This window comes from Cnephaeus nilssonii (assembly GCF_951640355.1).
Source record: "Cnephaeus nilssonii genome assembly, chromosome: 3".
In the NCBI taxonomy this organism is placed as follows: Eukaryota; Metazoa; Chordata; class Mammalia; order Chiroptera; family Vespertilionidae; genus Cnephaeus; species Cnephaeus nilssonii.
In genome coordinates this window covers 41,708,923-41,722,870 of record NC_137074.1, presented here as the reverse complement: position 1 = coordinate 41,722,870, position 13,948 = coordinate 41,708,923, and the positions used below count along the sequence as shown (strand labels likewise).

At 44.0% G+C, this 13,948-nt stretch overlaps 1 protein-coding gene across 2 annotated transcripts in view; it reads left to right on the top strand.

Annotated features, from left to right (window-relative positions):
* The window catches only part of PARL (presenilin associated rhomboid like), a 29,938-nt gene extending 16,500 nt beyond the window's left edge, over positions 1-13,438 (top strand). For both annotated transcript variants that reach the window (XM_079766719.1, XM_079766720.1), the window contains 6 exons: positions 3,801-3,896; positions 5,096-5,245; positions 7,030-7,100; positions 9,238-9,339; positions 9,479-9,576; positions 13,125-13,438. In XM_079766719.1, coding sequence (XP_079622845.1) covers positions 3,801-3,896; positions 5,096-5,245; positions 7,030-7,100; positions 9,238-9,339; positions 9,479-9,576; positions 13,125-13,236 — 629 coding nt within the window. In that variant the 3' untranslated portion in view covers positions 13,237-13,438. The remainder of the gene's footprint in view (positions 1-3,800; positions 3,897-5,095; positions 5,246-7,029; positions 7,101-9,237; positions 9,340-9,478; positions 9,577-13,124) is intronic.
* Positions 13,439-13,948: the final 510 nt, after the last annotated feature.

Sequence of the window (13,948 nt, the reverse complement as noted above, 5' to 3'; positions counted from 1 at the left end):
CCGGACCCAGGGGCGCTTGGCCTCACCCGGACCCAGGGGCGCGTGGCCTCTCCCAGACCCAGGGTCGCGTGGCCTCGCCCGGACCCGGGACCCAGCCTCACCCGGATCCAGGGGCACACGGCCTCGCCCAGACCCAGGATTCAGCTTCACCCGGACCCAGGGGCACGTGGCCTCTCCCGGGCCCGGGACCCAGCCTCACCCGGATCCAGGGGCACACGGCCTCGCCCGGACCCGGGATCTAGCTTCCCCCGGACCCAGGGGCGCGTGGCCTCACCCGGATCCAGGTGCCCACGGCCTCACCCGGACCCGGGATTCAGCTTCCCCCGGACCCAGGGGCGTGTGGCCTCACCTGGACCCAGGGGCGTGTGGCCTCACCCAGGCCCAGGGGCGCGTGGCCTCTCCCGGACCCAAGTGTGCGAGGCCTCACCCGGACCCGGGACACAGCCTCTCCCGGATCCAGGGGCATACGGCCTCACCCGGACCTGGGATACAGCTTCACCTGGACCCAGGGGCACGTGGCCTCACCCGGACCCAGGGGCGCATGGCCTCTCCCAGACCCAGGGTCGCGTGGCCTCACCCGGGTCCAGGGTAGCACGGCCCCACCCGGACCCAGGTACCAGCCTCACCCGGACCTAGGGGCGCATAGCCTCACCCGGACCCAGGGGGCCGGCCCCACCCGGACCCGGGACATCATTCAATTCTTTATGGTAGATTTTATTACCCCCATTTTACAAAAGAGGAAACAGGCTGAGAGGTTAGACCTCTTGCCCAGGTTAGTGTAATTAGCACAGAGTCAGTTCTACTGGACTCCTTCACCCATACCTTTGTGCTGCTTCATAGGCCAAGGATTACCACACATCTTTTTCTGTTCACCTGCTGCTGGGAACAGCCTATGCTGTTTCCCTGGTAAGGAGACCTTTGTCTGGTGTCCGAAGTTTTAGAGTGACCAAGGTCAGAAGAAATCCTCTTGGCTACTCATGTCTCTACTAGAAAGAGCTCTGGATTAGAAATTCTGGTTTGGCCACTAAATTTGGCTCTCTGAAAGCTTATACCTCTTAGAGCCACAGTTTTCTCAGCTATAATTGGCCTTAAAAGTGGGATATGCAAGGAAGAAAATACCTGCTACTTTTCTCATTTCTTTTTAATTTGTTAGTGTGTGTATAATGAATAATAGTGGCTCATATACATGATTTGGGTATGTTTGTTCAGTAGTTTACTGGTGGGGTGTCTAACCATAGACCTCTGGTCTATGACGTGTGAGGGGTTTGGACTACAGTGTGTTCCAGGGCCATATCCTATATAATAAAGGGTAATATGCAAATCGACCGAACTGCAGAATGACTGGTCACTATGACATGCACTGACCACCAGGGGGCAGATGCTCAACGCAGGAGCTGCATCCTAGTGGTTAGTGTGCTCCCACAGGGGCAGCACCATCAGCCACAAGCCAGGCTGGCGAGCACAGTGGCTCGCCTCTGCAGCAGTGCTAAGGATGTCCAACTGCAGCTTAGGTGGGGAGCGGGCCTAAGCCATCAGTCGGACATCCCCCAAGGGCTCCAGGACTGCAAAAGGGCACAGGCCGAGCTGAGGGACGACCCCCGCACCTCCACCCCGCCCCCACACGAATGTCGTGCACCGGGCCTCTAGTTCTGTCATAATTTACCAGAAAGGTTTCTAGTATTTGGGTTGAAAACTTGGCAATGTTAATTCTTTGACAGTTGTTGATCTTGATATATGTGGTTATTTTTCCCTTTTTCAAGTCTTTTCCCCAGTTGTAGTCTCTATAGCCAGAGATGCTCTCTACTTCCCTACAGTGTTTGGTGATTGTGATTTCCAAACATGTATGCTGTCACTGGTTTCTGGAAGGAACCTGAAGCAGCTTGTGGAACTGGCAGAGTAGGCAGGCAGGTTCAGGGGCCCAGTCTTGCTCTCTTTGCATTGAATCACAATTGGAGCAAACTGCAAAGCTATGACTGATTATCTTTCTGATCGTGGAAACCTAGGCAAAACTATTCTCGGTCTTCTTTTCCCTGAGCTACCCAATCACTGTGTACAGTGACCTAGACCTAAGAGAATTCTCTGGGAAGGCAAGGTATTTACCTCATCCCAGAGAAACTAAAGAACCCCAGGTACCACAGTAATCACTGCTCACTTCGTTTAGGATAGCCCCCTGAGGTCTTTCCTCCCATCTGAGGAGGGTCTGCTCACCTGCCTTGCCCAGAGTTCCAGGCGCCTCATTAGGAGATGCACATACTAGTACACAGTGCTCATACTTAACTTGCTGTGAGTCCTTTTTCTCATCCTTTCGTAAATACTGTCCCCCTCACCATCTTTGAAAGACTTCCAGTTAGTTTCCAAAAATGATAAAACAGCTGTCACAGTCCTCACTAATAAGAATCTGATAAAATGGATGGAATAAAGTCAGTTAGATGCAATACCAGTAAACACCATTTAATTTACTTTGGAGAAAGGACAAGTGCTTCCAGGACATTCCACCAATTGTAAGGTACATCCTGATTTCAGATATTAAATGGAAAATATTTTAGAATCTATGGAAGTGGAAGTTTCCTTCTATACCTAATTCTCAAGTAGGAGAGCAAACACTGGAGAGACTAGGAACGCCAGGGGGTAGCTGAGAGCTTTACAGAGTGAGCAAATATGGAAGCCAGCGGTAACTCCAAGATGTAGCAGCTAGCAGGGTCTGTACAATGAATATCTTCTAAAAGAAGTCCTCTTACAGAATGTTGGAATTAGTCCTAATTATGATTGTAGATGTTGAAAGGGCTAGTTGCCTGTTGCCGAAAGAGGCTGAGGAATGAATAAATGTTTCAATTTATTTAATTCAATTAGATGACTGACTACTATGTGCAAAGAGCTGTGGTACATAAAATTAATGTAGTTTTAAAGTTTGTAGTTTTTTTTAAATTTTTTTTATTGATTTTATAGAGGAAGGGAGAGGGAGAGAGAGAAACATCAGTGATAAGAGAAATCATCGATTGGCTGCCTCCTGCATGCCCCACACTAAGGATCAAGCCTGCCACCTGGGCATGTGCCATGAATGACTTCCTGATTCATAGGTTGATTCTCAACCACTGAGCAACCCAGCCAGGCAAAGTTTGTAGTTTTCATATCCAATCCAGCCGCAATAATAATTTTGTGACTAAATAGTTAATTCTGTCATTAAATAAACCAACTCAGTTGAGTGGTAGTTCTGGTAACATCAGTTCTTGCAGGAATATGAAAATCACCCAACTCCCAAATGTAAACATTTTTAAAAGCAATTGCATAAATCTTCCACATTATTCCTGAACTCTTAGCCAATGTATTTTTCTCAAACATGTGGATCTTCATCTACATAGATAATACATAGATGTTTCATAAGCTATCCCTAAGTTTAAGGAGCATACCATTCCCTGTAGAAAAAGAAGTGATGTTATATAGCTTTTCTCCTTTTGGCCAAAGGACCTAGTCTACATTATTTCTGTTTTTGGGTTAGCCATTACCAAACAGTAATTATAGATCTAATTATTGATTTAGAAGAGTAGACTGTTTAGAAGAAGTAAACTATGGATCTGAGTGAGAGAAGTTAGCTCCTAGAGCATTTGTGATTTTTCAGGAATTCTCTGACTTTACCAACACGTGACAGTTTTGATACTTAAAATCCTTAGCTCACTTTTTCTCCCCAAGTGTGTAAGACTTTTATATAATTGTGGTAGAAAATCTTATTCAGGTGGACTTTTAATCAGACTTTCTTTGTTTTTATTTTTAACTATCCTAAGTTATAAATATTTATTTTGTAGGTATCATAGCTGCAAATGTTTTTGTATTCTGTTTATGGAGAGTACCTTCTCTACAGCGGGGAATGATCAGATATTTCACATCCAATCCAGCCTCAAGTAAGTCTGACTTGTATGATTTTATTTTGAGGTAGAGGTAATATGAAAGAAATATGCTTTATGTTAATGTTATAAAAGGGATGAGTTCTTATTAACAGTTATAAGCAAAATCAGAGGATAGCCTGATAGCTCTTTGAGAACAGGGACCCCACTTTCTTTCTGCTATGTCCTGGGTACCTACAATGTGCCTTGCACATAATAGATATCTAAATATTACTTAGTAACTTAAAATTCATGATCACTACATGTTTACTCTTTTTAAATAAATTTTTATTGATTTCAGAGAGGAAGGGAGAAGGGAGTGAGAGAGAGAAACATCAGTGATGAGAGAGAATCATCATTGTTTACTACTCTTTGAGAGACTGTTATTTACTAATTCTTTCTTCTAACCAACTTTCACCATAGTGACAAGTTACTTTCATTGAATTGAGAATTGTTATTGGTTGCTTAATAAGTAGAAAAGAGATTTAGCTCGGCCCGTGTGGCTCAGTGGTTGAGCGTCAACGTATGAACCAGGAGGTCACAGTTCAATTCCAGGTTGAGGCCCGGGTTGGGACTCGATCCCCAGTAGGGGCATGCAGGAGGCAGCCAATCTATCATTGATGTTTCTATCTCTCCTTCTATTTTAATTAATTTTCAAGAGAAGAAGGGAGAGGGAGAAAGAGATACATCAATATGAGAACAGAACATTGATTAGCTGCCTCCTTCACACCCCTTACCAGGGATTGAGCCTGCACCCCGGGCATGTGCCCTGACTGGGAATCAAACCAATTACCTTTTGGTGAATGGGACGATGCTCAACCAACTGAATTACACCAGCCAGGGCAATTTATTTAACCTTTTTGTTAATCCTCACCTGAGAATATTTTTCCATTGATTTTTTTTAGAGATGGGGTGGGGGGTGTGGGGGAGAGAGAGAGAGACAGACATTGATGTGAGAGAAACACATCGATTGGTTGCCTCCCACACACACCCAGACCAGGGCTGGGGATGATCAGAATCAAACCTGGGACCCTTCAGTCCTTGGGCTGACGCTCCATCCACTGAGCCAAACCGGCTGGGGCTTATTTAATCTTTTAACTGGCTCTGTTTTTGTTTCCCATGTTTGGTTTCACAATAATAATGAAAAAATCTAAAATAGACTATTTTTACTGGTGGTATGTTCCCCGATTACCAGTCTGTTTTTCTTTCTCTCCTAGAGGTCCTTTGTTCTCCAATGTTGCTGTCCACATTCAGCCATTTCTCCTTGTTTCACATGGCGGCAAATATGTACGTGCTGTGGAGCTTCTCCTCCAGCATCGTGAACATCCTGGGCCAGGAGCAGTTCATGGCGGTGTACTTATCTGCAGGTAACAAGCTTATTCTTGGGCTTTTCAGAGTGCAAACACTCACCACCTGGAGAAGGGACAACGGAAATGATTAGAGCCGTGTTCTACGTACAGGAAGTGCTCAGTATGCGTTTGTTTCACAGATTGTACGCACAGAAGACGACCACAGACTGGTGTGGCTGCTGCTTCACCTTTGCAGATTTTCTCTTAATGTGAATTATTTAGCTACTGTTTAGTTTTAAATTACTCAGACAGTAGTTCAAGTTTCGTGTTGAACTTAAACATGTCCTTTTTATGTCACTAGGTCTTGGTTTATTTTATTTTATTAAAAAAATAATTTTATTGATTTCAGAGAGGAAGGGAAGAGGGAGAGAGAGAGAGAGAAACATCAATGATGAGACTCTGATTTGGAAATTATTCCCTGAGTCCACTAGTGTTAATAAATGGGGTCCCTCCCTTTCTCTAAAAAAAAAAAAAAGAAACATCAATGATGAGAGAGAAAGTCATTGATTGGTTGTCTCCTGCATGCCCCACACTGGGGATCGAGCCCACAACCCAAGTCTGTGCTATGACTGGGACCTCCTGGTTCATAGGTCGATGCTCAACCACTGAGCCACTCCGGCCGGGCTTGGTTTCTTTATTTTACAGATAAGTAGTTCCCAGACTTCCCGGCTGTCGCAGTCATCTGAATCTTTATTCAGTAACCGTAAACTCATTTCCCACAGTGTGTTCAGCTTCCAGAATGCTTTTTCCAGAGCTATTCAGTAAGATTGTCAAGAATGAGTTTATTCTTGCAAGCGTACATGTTAGCAGGGACCCACTTTAGTTGTGGTCCTGGCGGTAGCATCATTTCCTTATTTCAGCCAGGAAGTGGTGGTGTAGGATTCCAGGTTCCTAGATGTTGCTAACTTGGCAATTGATTCGTTAAATTTTGTTTATCTCTCTTTGTAAAATGTACTTAATTAAAGCCATAAAGTATAAAAATTCATTTTTTAAATCCCTTCATTTAAAGCAGGATATCTGGTAGTTATTCTTTAGTGAGCTTAGAGATGGAAGACCTAGGTTTAGATACTTTTTCTGCCACCAGCTGTGTGATGTTACAGAAAAGACTATATACCTCTCTGAGGATAATGATATATAGAAAGGAATAAATAGAAGCATCTACCACAAGGCCCAGAATGAGTACTTAATCAATGTTATTAAATACTCATGTTCATCTAGTCCCTCAGAACTAGAAGCTGAGTGGTTTCTCTGGGTAAGATAAGGATGTAGTTTTTCCCCAAGCATTAGTTGTATTGGAGGTCAAAGAGTCTTTTAAATGCCATTAATACTTGCTCTGTAGGAAGTTGTTTTTATAAATGAGACACACTCAGCTCAGATGATGTTGGAGGCAAAGGGATCTGTAAAGGACCATCTAATCTAAATCTGCAGCAGAATCAGTGGCTGAGCTGGGTAAATAAGGACTCCCCGGTCCCACTGCAGGGTTCTGATTTAGTGTTTGGAATGCAGCCCAGAGGATTCCCAGACAGTTGGTGAGTTTGGAATTAGTCTCTTTTCTTCACGATATAGATGAAGAAAAAGGTGACTGAGAGGTCAAGTAAATGACTTACTCAGAAAACTGTGCTGTCAGTCTGGCTTTTTGTTCCCTGTAAAATACCTGGAGTGAGACCAGATAAGTGTCCATGCCTGCACCTTGTAGTGACCCAGCTGGGTCCCAGGCACTGTTCGTCTCTGTGGGTGGAGATCAGAAATGGGAACCATTGTGATACCTCACTAAAATGACTGAAACGTGACTTATTTCTCAGGTGTTATTTCCAATTTTGTCAGTTATGTGTGTAAAGTTGCTACAGGAAGATATGGACCATCACTTGGAGCAGTAAGTATTTCTAATTTAAAATATTTTAATTTTACAAAAGTTTTAAACTTCATTTTGAAATAATTTTAGAATTACAAAAAGTGGCACAATTAGTACAGAGAATTCCTATATGCCCTTCACCCTACTGTTAACTACAGAAGGACCACACAGTTATCAAAGCCAGGAAATTAACATTGAAACAATTATTTCTATTAACTGTTAACTAATCTATATCTAATTTAGGATTTATACATTTCTAAAGCCTTGTAAATTTGAGGCTATACATTTTAACTATTGATCATTTATATATGCTTACTGGAATAGAGTACATATCAAGAGTAGCCAACAAGATAGGAAATCAACTTGGTGGCCATCAGGAGATGAATGAATAAAGATGTAGCATATATACACACATACACAATGGAGTATTAACCATTAGAAACAATGAAATCTTGCCATTTACAGCAACATGGATGGACCTAGAGAATATTATGCTAAGTGAAATAAATTGGCTGTACCAATTTACATTCCCATCAACAGTGCACAAGGGTTCCCTTTTCTCCACATTCTTGCCAACACCTGTTATTTCATGACCTTTTATGATAGGCACTAGAGGCCCGTTGCAAGAAGAGATTCGTGCAATAGGCCTTCCTTCCCTTGGCTTCCAGCACCAGTTTTCCTCCGGCACCCAAGACCCAGTCCTTCGCTCTGTCCGGAGTCTGCCACCTTTGCTGCAGACTCCAGCCAGAGTCTGCCTTCTTTGTCTTAGCTGCAGACTCAGGCCGGAGTCTGCCGTCTTCATCTTTGCTGCAGGCTCCAGCCAGAGTCTGCCACCTTCGTCTTCACTGCAGACTCTGGCCGGAATCTGCTCTCTTCATCTTCGCTGCAGACTCCTGCTGGAGTCTGCTATCTTCATCTTTGCTGCAGACTCGTGAGTCTGTAGTCACGAGTCTTCGTTTTTGCTGCAGTGGGAGTGCCGCTCCTCTAGATCCCTTCGCCCCCCCCTCCCGTCCGTCCGCCCCCCATAGCAGGTGTCCTGCCCCGTCCGGCCACTCCACACCTGGAGCAGCTGGGTGGATGCCATCTTTGTCCTTCTAATTTGCATATTCTCCGCTGATTGGCTGGTGGGCGTAGCAGAGTGATGGTCAATTTGCATGTTTCTCTTTTATTAGTGTAGATTCTAACAGATGTGAGGTGATACCTGATTTTGGTTTTGATGATTCATGATGTTGAGCACCTTTTCATGTACCTGTTGGTCATTTGTATGTCTTCTTTGGGAAAATGTCTATTCAGATTATTCACCCATTTTTTAACCCCTTTGCCCAATATTTTGTACAGTAGTAACTGAAAGCTTTTTTTTTTTTTTTTTGAAATTTCTTGTGAGAGCCAAATTTTTTTTTTTTTTTATTAAGGTATTATATGTGTACATATCTTACCATTGCCCTCCCCACACCCCACTCCCATATATGCCCCCACCCCCCAGAGTTTTGCATCCATTGGTTATGCTTATATGCATGCATACAAGTCCTTTGATTGATCTCTTATCTCCCCCACCTCTCCCTAACCTTCCCCTTGTAATTTGACGCTCTATCCACTGAGCCAAACCGGTTTCGGCTGAAAGCTTTTTTTTTATCCTCACCCGAGGATATGTTTTATTGATTTAAAAAAATATATATTTTTATTGATTTTAGAGAGGGAGAGAGAGAGATGGAAACATCAATGATGAGAGAATCACAGATTGGCTGCGCCCCACTGGGAATCAAACCTGCAACCTAGGCATGTGCCTTTGACTGGAATTGAACTTGGAACCCTTCAGTCTGCAGGCCAGTGCTCCATCCACTGAGCCAAACTGGCCAGGGCTGTTTTATTGATTTTTTGGGGGGTGGGGAGGGGGGAGAGAAAAACAGAAACATCAGTGTGAGAGAGAAACATCAGTTAGTTGCCTCCCACAGGCTTGAACGAACCCACAACCTTTTGGTATATGGGACAATACTACAACCTACTGAGCCACCAGCCAGGGCAGTAACTGAAAGCTTTTACGCTTTGTGCTCACCTAGAAACTGTGGCTTGTTAACTTTCTGGAAAAGTATTTCTACTTTAGATGTTGAGGTCACTAAGCAGTTGCATGCTGAGAGTTTCACCAGTTGTTCATTTGCAGTCGGGTGCAATCATGACGGTCCTTGCAGCTGTCTGCACTAAGATTCCAGACGGGAGGCTCGCCATTATCTTCCTTCCAATGTTCACGTTCACCGCAGGGAACGTGAGTATTTTCATGAAGGGAGGTGTGGGGACAGTGGTGGTATTTTAATATTGACTGAATTCTTGTTCTTAAATTAGCAATGTCAATGCTGAAGGAAGCAAAGTTGTACCAGTGATGTTCTTTTTTTGCTGGCTTGCAGGCCCTAAAAGCCATTATTGCCATGGATACAGCAGGAATGATCCTGGGATGGAAATTTTTTGATCATGCAGCACATCTTGGGGGAGCTCTCTTTGGAATGTAAGTTTTGAGTGTAATTGGTTGCTACACTGCTTTTTCAGGTCCTTTTCTTCTCTTAAAGAAGACAGAGTAAGGCGGGGGCAGGTGGGGTTGGGGGGGGGGTGAGGAATCCTCAACATGGTTTGCTTTGGCCTTGCCCGGTTTCACATGTGAGGTGGGACATGAGAATATCAGCCCTGCCCCTGCCTCAGTCACTTGTAGAGAGACTGGCTGTGCCTTTACCCTACCCTTAACCTCAGGCCACCCCAACTCCTGATCTGTCATGATTCCCAGCCTCTTTTGGAGACTGTTCCCCAGCCCCCAATCTGGGCTGTCACCTCCTTTCCCACACTCAGGCTTCCTCTCCCCTGCCCAAACCCCACCCTGACCTCCATCTCACAGGTGCTAGGCAGACACAGAGTGGGCAGAGCCGTTGCTTTGCCTGCAGTGAGTGTGTGTGTGCATGCTGCGTGACAGGCCATTGGTGACCACTACTGGGCATCTGTTACATGGCAGCACTGCGCTAGCCACCTGACGTTACACTACTATTACCTCTATCTTATATGAATGGGCTCAGTTACTACAGGAAGATATGGACCATCACTTGGAGCAGTAAGTATTTTCATGAAGTGAGGTGTGGGGACAGTGGTGGTATATTTTTTTTAAGAGGTGTCTTTATTTATTTATTTATTTTTTGCAGAGAGGAAGGGAGAGGGATAGAGAGTTAGAAACATCGATGAGAGAGAAACATCGATCAGCTGCCTCTTGCACACCCCCTACTGGGGATGTGTCCGCAACCAAGGTACATGCCCTTGACCGGAATCGAACCTGGGACCCTTCAGTCCACAGGCTGACGCTCTATCCACTGAACCAAAGCGGTCAGGGCAGTGGTGGTATTTTTATATTGACTGAATTCTTGCCCTTAAATTAGAAAGTCAGACTGCTCTTAAGTAGCCGAGCAGAGATTTCAGCCCAGTTCCGAGCCCTTCCCGCCGTCACACTTGAGTGTAATTGCATTGTGGTCCCAGATCTTCCACTTGTGCTTCAGACAGTGGGCTTCCTACAGATGGCGTCTTCGTCACAGAACTTCCTCGGGACTCCTGGAGCCCATCTGACCATGAGAGTCCCTTTAGCAGAGTCATCGTCTGTCTGATGTGCTGGATCCCCTGATGGCCTATCTTTTCTTGTATAAATGTGGCCTTTTGCCCATACTTGGTTTTTACTTTGTTTCATGACAATGGGAAAACTGAATTTTTTTAATTAAAAAAAGAAAAAGAAAAGAAGAATCTATTCTCATTGGAGCAGTTTTGCCCAGTAGGCGGTAGAATTAAATGCCATTATGCCATTTTTAATTTTTAGTGATGATTAAAGAATAGCATATGTGAGTTCTAGCTTTAACATCAGCACATTATAAATAGTAGAAACTGACCTGATATTACAGCATGAGAAACGAAGACTTAGGAAGAAGGGTTCTGTTTTATGAACTCTAAATTTATCTGAATCCTTCCAGGTGTACTTAAAGGATCTTATCCCCAGCAGGTTTTATTCTCCTGAACTATAATTAGGTGACCTTTACCCATTCTGAAAATAATTGGATCAAATACATTTTAAGTCCAGGATCTGAAAGGCAGAGGAATCGGTTTTCTTTGCTGTTTCTAATTTCAACCTTTTATTTACTCGATCTCAGTCATATCCAGAACATCTTTAGATTTAAAAGTCTTTGCTAATAGTAAAGGTTCCATTAGTATCCTGCACATTTCCTTGACTTCATGTCCCTCACCAAATTTTATGGTCTTCACCTTGTACTGCTGCAATAATAATAGCTGACAGATTGAGTATGTGTGGTACGCCTAAGCTAAGGACTGATGTGTATAATACTCTTAAAATCCTGTGAGGTATTCCTTTTTACAGAAAGGAAGCTGCTTAAAGAAGGGCACTCATTCAAGGTCACAAAGTCCTTGCAGAGCTAGAGTTTCAGATTGCACATCAGGCCACACTGGTCCAGGGCTGCATGTTTTTATAAATTTCTTTCTGTGAGTTTACTGGTTTTCTTAATTTTTCAAAATTTTAATGGTGACTGTATTTTTATCAGATTTTAATTATTTTTGTTGAATATTAAGATTTAGGTACAAAGCCAAGCACTTACAATTTAAAAAAATACTCAGAACATTTAAAAATGTTAAAACCTTAAACTGCTATTCTGATACACATGTAAAGCAAATAGTGCATTTTTTTCAGTCAGGTGTCTGAGAGATGCAAAACTCAACAAAATCTGGTCTTTCCCTCGGGGGACAAGAAATCTGGGGAAACCAGGGCAAAAATAACGGTTTCCGTAATAAACATTCCATTAACAGCCATTTCAAATCAGTCCCACCTCCAGGAACCCTCCCAGCCTCCCCCCAGCCGGAGAGGCAGATGCCCCGGAGTCGCACTTACCACTTGGTGCTGCCCTGGGTTGAGCACCTGGTCTTGCAGTACCTGGACCTCTCAGCTTCTCAAAAGCAGGCCCTTGTCATTTGCCCCTCACTCTGTGCTCCTCAGCTGATAGTAGTTGCTCTCTAGGTGTGCAGTGATTAGAGCACAGGTTTCAGAGTCAGATTTGGGTTCTGGTCTCAGTTCTGGTGATTCCTAGTTGTGCAAACTGAGCTAGTTAAGTCACTAAACTTCTCAGTGTTTCATCTTCCTTAGCTCAGGCTGCTTTTAGGCAGTTTTTAACAGGAGAATGGGGATTAGAACTGTACTTTAAAAGATGGGTAGAATTTGGATCAGCAAACGACCCTTTGCTTAGCCCAGTGGTCGGCAAACTCATTAGTCAACAGAGCCAAATATCAGCAGTACAACGATTGAAATTTCTTTTGAGAGCCGAAAACCAACTTCTGCGCATGGGCCATGAAGTTTCAATTGCACTGTACGTGCGCGCCCGCATGTGGTATTTTGTGGAAGAGCCACACTCGAGGGGTCAAAGAGCCACATGTGGCTTGCGAGCCGCAGTTTGCTGAACACTGGCTTAGCCGGGTGGAAAATGACGAAAAGCATTTAAACTAGCCATCATTAGTAAGTAAACTCTACTTCTGAATTTTCTTACCAGGATTAGAATTGGTCTGACCTGTTGGTGAGTCCTTGATGGGCCATTTAGAAGCTGTTAGCACCTTGAGCAGATTACCTTATCTCAGACTTGGCTTCCTCGTGTCTGTAACAGAAGAGATGCTTAACTTGCAGGGCTGTGGTGAATCCAGAGTAGTGTGTGTGAAGTACTTACACTTTTCAGTTCAGTCTCATGTGGTCCCACCCTACTTCGCCCCTTTACATACTCCAGATATTAACCTTTTGCACTCGGATGTCGAGTGTGACTCGACACGGTTAGCATCGGTAGCAGCTCGAGAAAAAAGCAAGCGAGTGCAAAGGGTTAAAGGTAAATTATGGATGTATATCAGATAAATTAATTAGCTATTTTAATAAGCTAGATAGTAAATTGCGGCAGCATTAATTTTTTAAATGCCATCATGGTACTTACCATGTGTGTGTCATACTGTTTGAGTGTGGGCCTGCTTTGTTTTTCTTTTTCCCAGGTGGTATATTACTTATGGTCATGAACTCATTTGGAAGAACAGGGAGCCTCTAGTGAAAATTTGGCATGAAATGAGGACTAATGGCCCCAAAAAAGGAGGTGGCTCTAAGTAAAACGGATTGGACAACACTGGTGCATCTGGTCCTTGCTGCCTGGAAGCCCCAGGAACGCATTGGCCCTGGAGTGACCACGTCTTTGCTCCTGCCTGGAAGACACCCGGCTTCTGCTTTCCCAGAATTTTAAGCTGTGTCCTCAGTACATGTCTTACTAGAAAGTGAACTATGACAATGTTATGAAATAAAGGTTTATACTCTAGTTTGTAAACAGAGGGTGTGTGTCTCTTTGGAAGAGCAGTAATGTTGCCCTGGAATCCTGTTCCATCGGATGTAGGGTGAGCTGTGAACCCCGCAAGGTGCACAGGGAAAGCCCTGATGGAAACTTGGAGGGGAACCTAGAATGGCTCCCATTTTTGCACATTGGCCTTCGCACATCTCTGCTAAGCATTTTCTCTTACCTGCCTGCCCCTTTCCTGGGTTGATAAATAGGTACAAGTTAAGAGTATCTTCTCTCTGACATGGTCTGAAACAACAGCTGCTTATTTTATTAAGTTTCCCAAGAGTTAATGTTTCCTGGCAGTTCGTGGCATACACAAAAAGCTATTTTTAGACTTTTGCTTTCTTGGTTAACATTGAAACTTAATGAGACTTAAAGGAAGTATCTTGGATAAATTCAGACTAGAGCCTTAGCCTAATTCAGTGATGGCGAACCTATGACACGCGTGTCAGCACTGATGACACGCGGCCGCATGCCGAGGATGAAACATTT